We start from the raw sequence: 16,039 nt of genomic DNA, 5'->3' as shown, positions 1-16,039 counted from the left end.
CCCATAGGAATACAGAACGTTAGGGAATACCAAGATGGCGGCGCAGTAGCTTCACTGTTGTGATGTCATGAGCTATCCAGTTATATATATAGATCAGTGATTACAGTACAATTTGCAAACCTAACCTCAGCTCCCTGAAGCGATTTTGCGTGACTTTACATCACCAGTCATTTGGCTAAATTTGCTCAACTTACCTTTATATTCAGATCCGCTGCAGCGAACAAACCGTTGAAGTGCCGAGGAAGATACTGCATCTGCCTGGGAAAGTCCGTGCCAATGAAAAAGTGGGATACCAACTTATTTTTTTTTTTTAAATATTTACATTTGATGAACGCACCTGCCACATCGACAGCTGCTCAAATAAATTGTGTATGTCAACTCACTTTTATAACATTTCTTAAACACAATAACCACATACAAATAACTACCTGAAATAAATTGCATTGGTTTTATTTAAAATATATGGTTATATAAAAACTTCTATATTTTAAGTAAAGATACTTTTTGGTATTTTGATACTTTTTAGTATAAAACGAATAAAATAAACTACATTACAACTATTTAAAGTATATAAAACCTACTTTGTGGGTGTAGCACTTTTTACAGATAATACCAGTGTGATAATCATCAATGCATATGATCTTGTTTAGCTGATTTAAAGCTTAAAATTAAAGCACAAATGAGAAAAAAAAATCAATGTCAATAATGTTCTTTAATGTCAATATGTACATAACCTGAAAGAAAAATAAGATTAAAAAAATAAACAAAATAAATACAATATGATACAATTTCAACAATGTCTTTAAAGAGGTTTATGGAATATTTTCCCTCCATCTGGAGAAGAGAGATCTGTCCCTGTCCAGCTATCTTCATGGATTCATCTCATCCACATTCATTCACCTCTTCTGATATAGAATATATAGAACATAAATATAGATCCATTTCTTCACCTTTTCCTCAAACTTTTCATTCAACGAAAGGCAAAGAGCAGTCTGAGACAGAGGAGCAGATGGAGGAAACATCTTGCAGAAGCGATGACCTGCCGAGCCCAAGTGCAAATGTGCTCAAGGATCCACACAAACATGACCATGATGAATGACACTTTATAAACATCAAGCTAAAGAAACATTTAACACTGGCTGCTTGAGGTAACGTCACAATATTCACACATCAGGCGTATGCCCGACAACACTAACATGATTCCTCTGACGGGACACTAAGTGGTTAATCTATAACGGGTGAAACCTCACAAAAATGCTAAAGAATATGCTTGGTCATATCTCACCCCCAAAATATAGAAAATATGTTTTAAATGTAATATTTTGCACAAAGAACATTAAGAATATTAATATTAAGTCTATTTTTGGATCATTAATATTTATTATTTATTTATTTATTTTGCATTGTGACAATACTTTCATTACAATTAAGCACATTTATATACTGTCTAAATTTTATTTGTTTTAATGTAAAAAAGTTTATATACTTCTTTGGTGCTCTTTGTTGCACATACATTTTTTTCCAGATTTTTTGTCTGAACAGGATGATTGTAATCACTGTTTTGTGGGAAAAATGTTTTTGTCCATTACAGTAATTAAATTAAAATGTCACACTGCAGAATATCTTAAAAATAGGTTTCATTTTCATTAAGCACAATATGAGTTCTTTTTGAAATTTTGGGGTAAAATATGACCTGGACATATTTTCACCAGATTGACCCAAATAAAGATTCTTAGGAAACAAGGGAATTCCTAAGGTTAACCTTGGTGTGAAAAAAGGAAGAACATTCAAACTGCTCAGAGACACTTCAGATCCAGCAGTTGTGAAATGAAAGAAGAGCTGGTGCTGTTATAGAGAGTGTGTTTCCTGCGAGATCTTACTCCCTGCAGCATTGTGTATGAGGATTCAGGAGGAAATGCTGATAGTTTCAGATAAGTGTGGGGACGTGTGGAGGGGGACACAGTGATCTGGACACGTCTCTGTTCAGGACATGTCTGTAGAAGTCAGCTTCTTCATGTTCCTGCGCTGAGCCAGACTTGAGGCTGCCACAGGTTCCAGAATCGGTTTACAGGTCTTGTGGTTCAGTGCAGAGTATGTGGCAGCCATCGCTCCCTATAAGAGACATCACAATGAGTACTCTACATCTAAAGACAGTGGGCCTCATTCATGAAACACCAAAACAATGACTGTGTGAAAATTGTTTGCAAAGCCTTTCCGGATTAAAATGTCATTTTCATGAAAGTTTTCATATTTTCACAATTTTAGTTGGTGTGAACAAAATTAACACCTGCTCAAAAGATAACTGTGGGTTAAAGGCATCTGAATGTTGGGTTAATCCATCTCAAGTGCTCCAGTTCATGAAGTTCAGTTACTTGCTTGCTTGCTTTTGACATAGATGTACATATAATCAGGGGTGAGGATTTGACACTGTCTTCTGCACTGGCTTTTGTTGTTTCCCGCTTAGCTGTTCCTCCAACCCCATCATGCATTTTTGCCATGGGATGTTGCAAAAAATTTACATTCAGCTTTTATACCAAAGTCCTTCTCATGGTTGCACAGATTTGCAAAATTCTTCAAATTTTTATACTGGTTTGCAGATCTATCAGAATGTAAAATACATTCCATTAATTTGTCTACATCAAAAGCAAGGAAGTAACTGAACTTCTAAGTCTAAGGAACACGAATGTGCAAAATGTTTATGTACGTACATGTACCTTGTAATGTGCTCTAGAGATCAGTTTTTGTTCCAAGAAGCTAGGACCATCCTGAGCAGAGATATTGAGGTTTCCGTAAACATCTGTATAACCAAAATTTGTCCTGCGCCATGACACAAACATGGCCACCGAGGTTAAACCAAGTAAAATAAAATAAAAACTGGTGGTTTTACAATACCGATGCAGAGTAATCAAATGAAAAATGGTCATGCAACTAACTTTACAATTATTGGACCACTTCAGATGGACTGACCCTGTTTCGAATTCATTAAGAAAACGAACAATTGAATAAGTGAAAGTAAAAGTGAAAGTAACCTTAATAAATGGCATACATTTGTAAAAAAGTGGGTTATTTCATCTATAGCAAACACATGAATAATCTCTTACATTAATTAGAACCTTAACTGAACAGGTTTCTTTGATGCTTGCATTTATTACTTCAAAAGTTGTTTATGCCCTCAGCTTCATAAATTTGTCTTTCTTTTCCAGCATAAGTGCTTGGCATGGGACAAAAAAAAGTCAAGACAGTTTGCGTTTGATTTTCTAGAGAAAATGAAAACCCTCTAATGCGATTTTACAGTTTCATAATTTGATTTGAGCTCTATCATTTCGGTTTCACTAAATCAGTATGGCATCGATAAATTGTGTTCACTGGTCAATGTTAATGCTGTTAAACCAAATAAACATGTCGTGGGCAGGTGCGTACACAATACAATAAAAAATAAATAAAAGCCAGCACACTGTAATCTAAAAAATATTTGTAAATTGCGACAATTTAATGGTCAAAGACCTTCTTTATGGATTCTTTTCATTCTCCTCAGTTTTTTCCATTGTAATTGGAAGAAAGTTATCACTTTTTCATCAAGATTAACCCATGATGCTGGCAATGCACTCAACTGAACAGGATATGGATAATAGTGCATTTGGTAAAATTTTTTACTCTTAAGCTTCATTTCGAACCTTTTTAATTGACCTCTTGGACTGTTCGATTCGTAAAAGAACGTGCAATGACAGCAAGTTCCTCACTTTCTTTTCGAACAGACATGCCAGTGTGTTTGCTAAATCAAAATGTTATGCTTTCCTATATATGCTTTCCATTATATTTAATGGACGTGGATTATGATAATTGTGAATGAGCATGCACATACAGGAATGGTCTGGAATTCATATACACCATTAACCAACAAACCTACAGTATTCAGTTTGTGAATCCTGTGGAAAGTTTTGGGAAGGTTCTTTTACTGTGGAAATAACTGCCAATTTACAATTAGTTTCATAAATGGCCCACTGTTTAGAAATAAAGATGAGGTGTGGCAAACACTTTTAATCTGAAACTGCATCTGAAGGCAACACGACTGTCCTACAACTCATTTTCACACTGACCAAGTTTACAAACACATAAGAAAACGGTTTATTCCAAGGTTTTTCCTTACGCCGTTTAAGAGATTAAGAGAAAGAGGTTTAACATACAAGTTTTTCCCGGAGAATGTGGCTTACTGTGGTCCTGTAAAAACGTCTCGGGTTACATGTGTAACCCTTGTTCCCTGAAAAAAGTGGAACGAGATGCTGCGCTGCTAAGCGCTATGGGGAACAATCCTAGTTGTGACCGAGCTGTGAATAATGTGTGTAACACGTCAATGAACATTGACCGGAATTTATAGCCTCTGCTGATGTAATCATTAGATGCACCTGAGGCCAGGTTATAAATGGATGCGTCACCAGGTGTCATCAGATACTTCTTTTTGAAGAGCAGTCCTGGGACGTCCCAGTGTGGCAAAGCAGCGCAGCATCTCGTTCCGCTTTTTCAGGGAACAAGGGTTACACATGTAACCCGAGATGTTCCTTTTACAAAAAGCTTCACTATGATGCTGCGCTGCTAAGCGCTATGGGGAACGCAATACCCACGCCGCTGCACTGGGGGCTGTCCGGACCCCTACGGTTGTGCAGTGTACTCACAAAAACGTGAGAGGTCTCAGACATGAGCTTGAGACGTCGACTCAAGGGCATAAGAGCCCGGAGTAGCAGAACATCCAAACTATAAAAATCTAATGAATATGTGCGGAGAGGACAACCTGCCGCATCACAAACTTGCTGCAGAGGGAGACCTCTAGCCAAGGTTTTTAGAGGTGGAGAGCCCTCTGGTAGAGTGCGCCCTAAAACCTACTGGCGAAGCTTGACCGTGCGCCTCGTAGGCCCAGGCAATAATGAGGATGCCTCTTAGAGGGCACCCCGCCCACCAAGCCGTGGCAAACCGCAGTGGCCACATATAACCTGGCAGTGGCGAGGTAAGTGGCCGCTGACAGTTCTTTCTACAGAAAATCCAGAACTGAAGCAAACTGGCAGTTAGCTGGTTCTGTAATATGAACTTTAGTAGAAGGAAACACATGCAGGTTCATTTGTGCTATGCGTCACCACGATCGGGTGGGGGGGCTGGGCGACTCGGGGTGAAGTAGAGGAGACATTGCGCTATTCATAGAGGCAAAGAGGTCCTCTTCTGCCCTGAAAAATCTACCCAGATCAGATCCAAGTGGAGGGAGCCCTAGCACTTTTCAATGGTCTCGATAACCTCAAGATAAAACCCTGTGAACCTCATTTGGTACCATTAGGGGCCAGACATGAAAGGTTTCACAATTCAGGCCAAGGATGAGAAGGTCCTCCCTGTTCAGAGTCGCCCAAGTCGAGCCGTCGAGGAGAGGTATTATCTCCGAGAAACATACACTGTTCGGCCAGCGTGGTGCCATTAAAAGGAGGCAAGACCCTTGTTGGTGAACATTGCCAAGACTCCCGGGAGCAGAGAGACCGGGGAAAGAAAGGCATACAGATGCATTCTGGGTCATGTATGTGTCTTAACATCCAGACCCAAGGGGGCTGGGTGATTTCAGGGAGAAGTAGAGGAGACATTGCGCTATTCATAGAGGCAAAGAGGTCCTCTTCTGCCCTAAGATCTCACCCAAACTTGTTCCATGTGGAAAAAGCCCGGCATTTAAAAAGGTCTCGATAACCTCAGGAGAAAGCCCTGTGTCCCTCAGTTGGTACCCTTAGGGGCCAAACATGAAAGATTCCACAATTCGGGGCAGGGATGAAATATTGCCCTGTGCCTGAGATAGAAGATCCTTCCTGTTCAGAATCACCCAAATCAAGCCGTCGAGGGAAAAGATTATCTCTGAGAACCAAGCCCTGTTCGGCCAGCGTGGTGCTATCAGTAAGAGGCACAAACCCTTGCTGGCGAACTCTGGGCAACTATTACCTTAGGGTGGAGTTCTTAACTCCCCCATTGGTATTTTCTGTCTGGACCGTAAATCTGCTCCCACATACGGGCATCCAGGGATATAACTGACCTGAGTGACAGGGGCTTGCCCTGGGCCCTAAGGAGAATCCGACACATCAGAAATACAGCTGAAAATAACGTTGGTCTCCTTGATGATTTATGTAAGAGGCTACCGCTATATTGTCCACCCGCACCAAGACATGGCAGCCTCAGGAGGAGGTATTTCAGGGCCAGAAATACAGCCATCAACCCGAGACAGTGACTGTGACAACCGAGCTGATGACCCTCCTATCCCCTTAAGCTGGACGACCACTTAAGGCCGCTACCCCGCCCATCAGGGAGGCGTCTGTCGTTAGCAGCCTGCGACAACAAGATGCACCTAGAGTGGGACCCAAGGCAGAAAACCGGGGTCTGAACCACATAGAAAGGGAACGAAGCCTGAGGCGCTTAGGGGTTTTGGCCCCTGGCTTTGGGTCACAACAAAAACGGTCTCATGAGCAGAAGGTCCAGAGGGATCACAGAGGACGCGGTCGCCCTGAGACCTGGAAATCGTTGATACTGATAACAGTGCAACCTTGACCTAGCCCGACTTTGCTCAGGGTGATCTGAATGGACTCAATCCTAGCGGGAGACAGTTGTGCCCGCATTGTGATTGAACACCATACGATGCCCCGATAGACAGTGTTCTGAGTGGGAGAGAGGACACTTTTCTTGGCGTTGAGCCTCAACCCCAGAGAAACAGATGAGCTAAGACGATGTCCCTGTGCTGAACTGCTAGTTCCTGGAACTGCGCTAGGATCAGCCAGTCATCTACATAATTCAGAATGCAGATGCCCCGGAGTCACAAGGAGCCAGCGCTACATCATGCATTGTGAATGTGCGGGTTAAAAGGGCTAGGCCGAGTGAAAGAACCTGACATTGGGAGACTTCGCCCCCGGAAGCGAACCTCAGGAACTTTCAATGTTGTGGCAGAACTTCTAAATGAAGTATAGAAGTGCATCATAAGATTGATGGTGACCAGCCAAACGAGTTGTAGGGCTTGAGACACGACCGTCTTGATAGGCATCATCTAGGACTTGAACACCCACGGGCAGTTCAAGATCTAAGCCAGACGCCACCCCTCACATAAAAAAGAAATCCGGTTTACGGTAGTGAGAACACGCCATTGAAACACGGAAAAGCAGCGAGTGAATTAAATCCTGACGCCCTTATAAGACCCACAGAAAAGAATATATCTGGCAGAAGTTTCCACACTGCCAGGATCTCTGAGATGGGTATTCGATTTGAACACTTCCTGTTGAGGGGTTGTCGAGTGTTTCGCGTCCTGAATAAAATGCAGGAACAGCGAAAACACCCAATTTTGATGGAAGCCTCTGCAACCCGAAACACCAAGAGGTGGCGGGAATGGAGGGGCTTCGAGGGGGTACCGGGAGGGGTGAAGTGAAGCACGCGCCCCGTCCCGAGGGGAGCTACCCCCTATATCTAGGCGCAAGACCATCAGGATTTTCTCTTACTAGAAATTGTAGTCCTGAGGTCTTGCTTCGGGGGCTGGCGAGGGCAGCGAGACTGTCCGCAATCCCTGGGAGGAGGAGCACGACTCGCCACACTTTGCTTTTGAGCCTCCCTTCAGACAGGACCGAGACGGGTCTGAGGCTTGCTCGTCAAGCGCAGAACCCACACTCAGGTCATCCAGGAGGTCAGCCTGGTACGCCTGAAAAACAGCATAGTGTGCAGAGCAGCACCAGCCTGACCTGCTGCATGATAAGCCCTTCCCACTAAAGTGGAGGTTGTCCTACAAGGCTTTGAGGGGAGAGAGGGCTTCTTAAGTGATGATGCCGAGCCCGCCGAGAGATGCGTCTCTTTGACCGGCGGCATCACTTAATACCCCCGTGCCTCAGCACCCACAATAGTTGAATATAATGAGTGCACGTGTGTGTGGAACAGACCGGAGAACAAACGTCACAGGATGGAGTCCAACATCAAGTCAACACAGCGGAAAGAATTGAACATTTCTAGGACTACAGGTGGGAAAATCACATACACTACAAACTTTGCCCATTTATATGTAAAGTATACCAATGTAAAATATTGATGATCCCTTACCTCTGTGTTTATGTGCTTGTACACTGAGGGTTTAATACCATTCTCTGTAATTACAGAGTTTTATTTAAGAGGGAAACCCCAAGTATATTGCGGGCAGAGCCGGACAGTAACGGAGTACATTTACTTGAGTACAGTACTTAAGTACAATTTTGAGGGATCTGTACTTTACTCAAGTATAATTTTTGGGGAGTACTCATGACTTTACTCAAGTACATTTGAGAGGCAAATATTGTACTCTTTACTCCACTACATTTCTATCCATAACCGTGAGTACCCGTTACTTCTTCTAAAAAATAAAAATAAAAAATAAAGGAAAAAGAAAAATCTCGGAAACCCTCAATTTGTTGTTTCCCTCTCAAACGTGATTGGATTGTGCAGGCGCCACTGATTGGGACAGCCTATCAGCAATCACCTTCAGCTTTCCGCCAAAGTCAACTCCATGGTCAGATTTATTTAGAGATGGATCGAAACAATGGATGAAGACGCTAGCAGGTCCATCCCGGAATGTGCCAACCCGTGGCCCCACCTCGCCAGACTATTTCAATTTTCTGAACAATTGTCTGATAGTTTTCGCTTCAAGTGTTTGCTGTGTTTGCCAAAACAGAACTTCATCACCGCTTACAAAAATTCATCCTCCAACTTGCGGAAGCATGTCAAGGTACGTACATTAAAATAAACTTCCTTACATTTCTAAGCTAGATTCTACTAGCTACAGAAAAGTGCACTAAATGATTGGCTAGCTGCGATAATGCAGCTTTTACATTCTCGGTTACGTTCGAGTAACGTTAGTCGAAGCCACATGCACCCGCCAATTTGCCAGCTGTAGCTAGACATTCAGACGGCTGACTTTGGCCTGACAATAGCATAAGCTGAGGCAAGCTAATCGTGTAACATAGATAATCAACTGAAGTCCTTTCAGATTCATGTTTTGATGCCCCTGACAAATAGAGAGAGCATACAATGTATATTTTCTAGTCTGAGCTCGAGTACGAAACGTCTTTTTTACCATACAAAAAATGTAAAAGCCTAATTAGTTCAGTCGTAGGCTTTGCTAGTTGCAAGCAGGGCATTTCAGCTCACTTATTTCACGAGAGTGAATAACTAGAGCAAGCCCTACAGGGGCTATTTGTTTTTTTAAAAAAAAATAAGTTCAGCTGGCCTAGACAGGATTACAATAGTGTTTGTTGAACTGTAAGGCTTAAATGCCTATTCAAGTGGGGGAACGCTCTTGAGTGTACTTATACCTGTCTTGTTATACCATAAAAAATTGCTGTAGCCTACAATTGTATTTAAATACATGAGAGATATGCTACCCAAAGTCTTGTATTTGCCTGACCTAATATTGCAGCACTTGTTAGAATGTCAGAAGCACCTAAATACTTTGCTGATCCACGTAAATTAAAGTCAGTTGCACCAGTAAAACCAATTTAAAAAGTTAGTCTGGAGCCATTGGAAAATTATGAACAACCAGCACTTCATAATTAACCCTCTGGTCCTCTTCGGTCAAAAATGCGTGCACACACACACGCACACGCACACACACACACACACACACACACACACACACACACACACACACACACACACACACACACAAATAATTATTGTGTTTGCTCTTATTTTAGCCTAATAGGTGTTCCTGATATCTGTTGCATATGCAACACTACATAAAATAATTACAGTTTGTATGTATATAGTTAAAATAATATTTATTATTATTATTACATTTTTATTACTCTTTTTTTAACCTACAGTTTGATAATGATTGTTTGCTGTTATGTTATTTTATTATGTTTTTACTGTTAGATCATAATTGCTGTTCCCTTCTGAAGTTGTATTACCATTTATAGAATTAAACTGAATAAAATACCAATTAATTGCAAAATGTCTGTATAAAGTGTTTTGAATTATCACTATCCATCCCTTATTTTGTTAGATTTTTTAATTATCAAATACTGAGTAACAAAAATGCTTGCATTGTGTTCCCTTTCTAACCAAATGTAATTGTTTAATTGTAATCACAATGCAAAACCTGATACTTATCTAACATAAATATCAAAAAGCAGTCTTTTAGAATGTCTAAATATATATATATATATATATATATATATATATATATATATATATATATATATAAAAAAAAAAAACGAATAAAATTGAGAAATCATGTGTAAAAAAAACAAGGCTAATTAAAAAGCCTCTCTATGTATTTATATAGGGAGCTATAGTATAGTCTATGGGCGGTTACAGGACATTACACACATTTATATTTTTTAACACCACTGGATGGTGCTTTTCTCACTTCAAAATTATTTTTTTAAAGGCCTGCACTCTATTTTTTATGTGAAATGTTGCATTTATTAAAAAAAATTAAAACATATATTAATTCTAATGGAAAAAATAGCTCATAAAAATTGTATAATTATTGCATAGTAACATAGAAATCTTTAAAAATTCAAAATAATAATCAAAAAATATTATTGAACAAGAATATATTACATTGGTTTTCCTGGGGAAAAAAGTTACATTTTAAGGCTTCGGTCACTTTAGACCGGAAGAAGCCAAGTGTGACCCCTAAACGAAGAGGACCAGAGGGTTAATAATACTGCTATGTAGACTACATGATGGGTATCTTTTCCAATATTTATTAGTTTATGTAAACTGAAATATTATACTGTGTTTTACAGAGAAGGCATGAGACACATCTGGAGGAATACTGTCAACTGACTTCAACAGCCTGCAAGAGGCCATCAGAAGGTGGAACAGGCTTCAAGGCGAAGCAACTGAAGCTGCTGGAGACCAAGCAGGTGTCTCAGAAGACGGTTGATTGGGCTATCCTCCGCTCCATCGTTCAAGGTCTCCAGCCTTTCTCCCTGGTTGAGAAACCATCCTTCCAAGACCTTATTGTAGAATTACAACCGAGTAGTGCCGTCATGTCCCGCACAACTGTGCGGCGCAAGATTGATTCAGCTACATCTAAAATGAAAGAACGTCTCAAGAACGAAATGAAAAAGGTACCATACATTGCCACCACTACTGATTGTTGGACGGCCAGGAGAAGGAGCTTTTTAGGTGTAACAGCCCACTGGCTCGATCCTTGCAGTTTTGAACGCCTTTCAGTTGCCCTTGCTTGCCGTCAACTAAGGGGCTCCCACACATTCGATGCCTTGGCAGCTGTTTTGACCGACATTCATGCAGAGTATGAAATAAGTCTAAAGGTTGTTAGAACTACAACAGACAACGGGTCGAATTTCGTCAAAGCTGCCGTGTCTTTGGTCAGCAGGACGAAAATAACAATGAAGAGTTAGTTGCAGAAGGCACAATCGAAGAAGAAGTAGTAGGAGAAGATTGTGATGCATCTGATGATGAAGAGGAGGTGGAATTCATGGATGTGGAAGCCATTCTGGAGGAAGATGATGGGCTTCAGTATCAGCTGCCGAAACATCATCGGTGTGCATGCCACTTACTAAATTTAGTTTCCACAGTCGATGTTGATCGGGCTAATAAGACAGAAGCTCACAAGAAATTGTCCAGATCAGCCTTTTCAAAGTGTCAGGCACTCTGGAATAAAGCATCAAGGTCTCCTCAAAATGCAGAGCTTATAGAGAAACACTGTAAGCTTCACTTTGTACAGCCTAATTCAACTCGATGGAACTCCTCTTTCATGGCCGTGGAACGTGTGGTCAGAATCATTAGAGACCAAGGAGAGGGGTCTGTGAGAATGGTCTGTGCTGCACTCAATGTTCCAATGTAAGTAGCTTATGTTAATGTATAATTGTGTTCTTATTTTGTTAATGCTTACCACATTATCTGCTGTAGGTACATAAACAAATAAATAAACGTCCAGCATTGCACAGTGGTTCTGTATACATTTTGTTGAAATATGTGTTTGTTTATTTTCTTCTGTTTCTATTAGGTACAGTCCGCTGACATAGCCTTTTTAGGGGAATATGTCACCACCATGAGTCCAGTTGCGAAGTCCTTGAACGTACTACAAGGAGAAGTCAACATTCAGATGGGCTGGCTGCTCCCGACAATCACCACCCTCACAACCAAGCTTGAAAAGTCCAGACCGTCACTCAGATTTTGCAAGCCACTTGTTGATGCTCTTCTTGAAGGTTTGAGGAAGCGGTTTGAGAGCATGATATCAGAGCCAGAGCTAATTGCAGCAGCCATTCTCGTTCCAAGGTTCAAAACCTCCTGGACCAGCAATGACACAGTCCTACAGCTTGGTAAGGAAAATTTTATTTTTTGTTTGTTTGTTTTCTTGTTTTTTCAAAAACCTTTACATCCAACAATGATTCTATGCAGTTGTTTAATTACAGAGTAATAATAACAAAAATATGTGTTTGTTGGTGTGATTCTGTGTTTCTAATCAAGGCCTTAGTTACATCAAGGAACATCTGCCAGAACACGATGAAGGTCTTCGGTCTCCTGATACCACATCAACCTCTTCTGATGAAGATGACTTCTCCAATGTCAAGCAGACGCATTCCCATGAGATAAGTAAGCAACTTGATGTATACCTAGCCGCTACAGCTGAAGGAGTGAATACACTGGCCCCCTATCCAGCTGTGCGTAACCTCTCACTAAAGCTCAACACAGCCCTGCCAGCTTCAGCAGCGTGTGAAAGGCTTTTTAGCAAAGCAGGTTTACTTTTCACCCCAAGAAGGGGATCAATTCATTCACAGAATTTTGAGAACCAACTTCTCAAGTTGAACAAGGACTTCATGACATTTGATTGAACTGAAGTACAGTACACACACACACACACACACACACACAGTTGTCACACATAGATTGTGTGTGAGAGAATGGTGTTATTCAGCTGAAAGTATTTTCTCCTGCCTTTGCCTGTATGTCAATGTGAGAGGAAGGGGCTTAATACTGTCACTCAAATGAGCTGAATTTTATTTTTCCTTCTTTGTACGCTGACCTAAACACAGCTGATTAGCTGATTTTCTTTAATCATTATTATTTTCTCTTCTTTGCTCTATGCTGCGTGTATAACACGGTCAGGTTCAAATGTGGGTACAAAAAATCCATTAAAACTCTAGCAGAGAATTGTCAGAGCGTTGCCATTGTGCTATTGCCTTGTGGGCCGTCTCTGCGGCCGTTACAAGTGATAAATGTTAAATAAAGCAACATGGTAAAAAGATGAAAATGACTTTATTTTACTTTCAATTCCTTTTACATTCTCCAAGGTATTAACATTTTTCATAACTCCATGTAGGACGTTTCTGTGCATAAATGTAAGCACTGTGGCAGTAGACTAGTAATGCAATATTTAGAAAATCTACTCTTGTACTCTTGATACTCAAGTACTTTTAAAAACAAGTACTTTAGTAAGACAAGTTACTTAAGTAGACATCTGACTGTAGTACTTTTACTTGTACTTGAGTAAAATTTTGCAAGGGGTATCTGTACTTTTACTCAAGTAATGAAGCTGTGTACTCTGTCCGCCTCTGATTGCGGGAGGCTGCATTGCGGATCGCTCCACGCACTGTATGTGTGAGATGCAAATTGCATCATCAGCACAGCTTGACTGCGCTCCGCCTAGATTTTCTTGATCCGTGCACATCGCTGATGCATGCACCTGCTACTGACCGTACTAAAAGAGTAGCACAAAGAAGTTGTAGTGGGCATGCGTCAAACACGTTAGTATTTGCTTGTGGTCAGAAGAGAATTTGATCACGGTGAGAAGAGAATTTGATCACGGTGAGAAGAGTATACTAACAAAGGCAACGTGGTCGACTGCAAACTGATCCGTAAGGCACAAAAACAAAGTCTACCTGGGCGTGTAACGAGAGTAAAGAGCCACTTATACAGTGCATGTAAACGGGAATGCTGCTTTCTCGTATTAAGCCGCTTTCTGATGTCCATGTAAATGTATTCATTGTTAGGTTTGTACTGGTTTGAGTCGCTCATGGCAATAATGACAATAGGGACAAATACAAAAAAATATTTGGGAAAAATAAGTGAATTTCACAACAGTTGCCAAGTCTCTACTGGAATTATTTTAAGATGTAATTAAAATAAGCTGTAGCTTTCGATAGCTAAAATAATCCAGCCAACAGCAGTGAGTGCTTTGCTCTTTTTTAATGTCACTAATGTTGTTTGATTTACATTCCCTCATTATCAATTTCCTATGTTAATGTAAAGGCCTCCTGTGAGTGAAATTAGGAAAAGTACTACCTTTTTTTTTTTTTTTTTTTACTTCAATCTAGACATTTGAGCATGTATTGTGCATGCACCATCCCTCATCAAGTGACATTAACTCTGTGAACCAACCAGATGCAATGTGAAAGTTTTCCAGAAATTTGTCTGTGGAGCACCTGCTGCGTGAAACTGCTGTGTGATGTGACACAATCACAGCCAATCAGAAGATATTTAATATTTAAATCTTCAGTAGGGATGTCAAAAGTAACAGTACCTCAGCACCTAGTCAATACTACAATTAAAAATGTCCAAAATATACCTGTGTTTCTGGAGTATCCCTAACTTTAATACTGTGTGTATATTTGTTCTATTGTCTTTATTCGTTTGATTGCTTGAAATAAGTTTCATTGTTGTTCATGTACTTCTTGTCCTGAATCACTGCTTGAGAACTTAAAAAAATGTTTACTTAATAAAGAAATCAGCTAGTATTAATTTCTTGGAGTTGCTCGGCACAAGACAACAGAAATAAAACAAAAACAAAGCGATTGATAATATGTCCTGTCGTGGTCGGTTAGGACAACAACTCAGATTAACATGAAACAAAAACAAAATAAATCACTAGTTAGGACACGTTTTGGTCCAATCCGACCTAAAAGGAGTTGGACACCCCTGATCTAAATCAATAGACATGTGCTGTACCTTGACCAAATGTGGTGCTTCATGACGTGTGAGCTGAAAGTGAGGGTTCTGCTCCCTGCAGGAGATCCATGAGTGTTTCAGTACCTGTTCTGCTGAATATCTCTGATGAGGGTCCACATGCAGCATATGAGACAACAGATCCTGCAAACAAACACTCAATGTCAATATTCTCACACAATAATTTGTTCGAAAAACTTTTGGACATACACTGGTTTTATTTGGCGTTTATTAAAAATGTTAGAGAGAATTTGGAGTGTCTAAACTGCTCGTGAAAAGACAAACCATTCACTCCACACAAACTCAATTTAAATTCCTCAATTTCCAATTTAAATTTTCATAATGCGCAAAAACAAAGATTATGTCATCATTTACTCACTGTCATGTCATTCCAAACCCTTAAGACATTCTTTCTTCAATGGAACACAAAAGGAGAAATTTTGAAATTTTTCATGAAACTGAATGACTTTGGCTCTCGTACATCTCGAAACCAAATGCAGATTGACAGCGTGAATGAGATTTAAAGGGTTGGTTCAACCAAAAATGAAAATTCTCTCATGACTGACTCACCTTTAAGCCATCCTAGATGTGTATGTCTTTCCCTCTTCAGCGGAGCCGAAATTAAGATTTTATTAAGCTGATTGGATAAGCGGTTGAAGATGGATGGATGGATGGATGATTTCATCTCTGTATGTCCATACAATGAAAGTAAATAGGTGCCATTAGATAATTCAAAAGGCATATTTAGACCATAAACGTAATCCACATGACTCCAGTTGATCAATTAATTTCATCTGAAGCAAATCAATTGGCTGGTGATAATTAAAATGTTTTTAACTTTAAATCTTTGCTTTAGGTTGCTGTTTGAAATGACCTAACTCTTGTGTGACGTTCATTCCTCTATAGTGTTCTGATATTTTAAAGTTAATAAAGTTTTAATTATCAACTTATTATTTATACAAACCTATCGATTTGCTCCAAGAGGCTTTCATTGATCGACTGCAGTCATGTGGATTACTTTTATGCTGCTTAAATATGACTTTTGGACCATCAAATAGCCAGCAGACTGATTGCACCTTTATAATTCTATTGTATGGAC

At 40.2% G+C, this 16,039-nt stretch overlaps 1 protein-coding gene across 3 annotated transcripts in view; it reads right to left on the bottom strand.

Annotated features, from left to right (window-relative positions):
• Positions 1–594: 594 nt before the first annotated feature.
• LOC127660254 (ribosomal protein S6 kinase alpha-6) overlaps positions 595–16,039 on the bottom strand; it is a 90,004-nt gene continuing 74,559 nt past the window's right edge. For 2 of the 3 annotated variants that reach the window (XM_052150391.1, XM_052150390.1), the window contains exons 16-17: positions 14,944–15,084; positions 596–2,112 (exon numbers count right to left, since the gene is read on the bottom strand). In XM_052150391.1, the coding sequence (XP_052006351.1) occupies positions 1,984–2,112; positions 14,944–15,084 (270 nt within the window). In that variant the 3' untranslated portion in view covers positions 596–1,983. Of the gene's footprint in view, positions 2,113–14,943; positions 15,085–16,039 lie in introns of all 3 variants that reach the window. The other variant, XM_052150392.1, reaches the window with a different exon arrangement.

This window comes from Xyrauchen texanus, chromosome 19 (genome assembly GCF_025860055.1).
Source record: "Xyrauchen texanus isolate HMW12.3.18 chromosome 19, RBS_HiC_50CHRs, whole genome shotgun sequence".
Lineage (NCBI taxonomy): Eukaryota > Metazoa > Chordata > Actinopteri > Cypriniformes > Catostomidae > Xyrauchen > Xyrauchen texanus.
The sequence above is the reverse complement of the archived record's forward strand: the minus strand, read 5'-3'. Positions and strand labels throughout refer to the sequence as shown.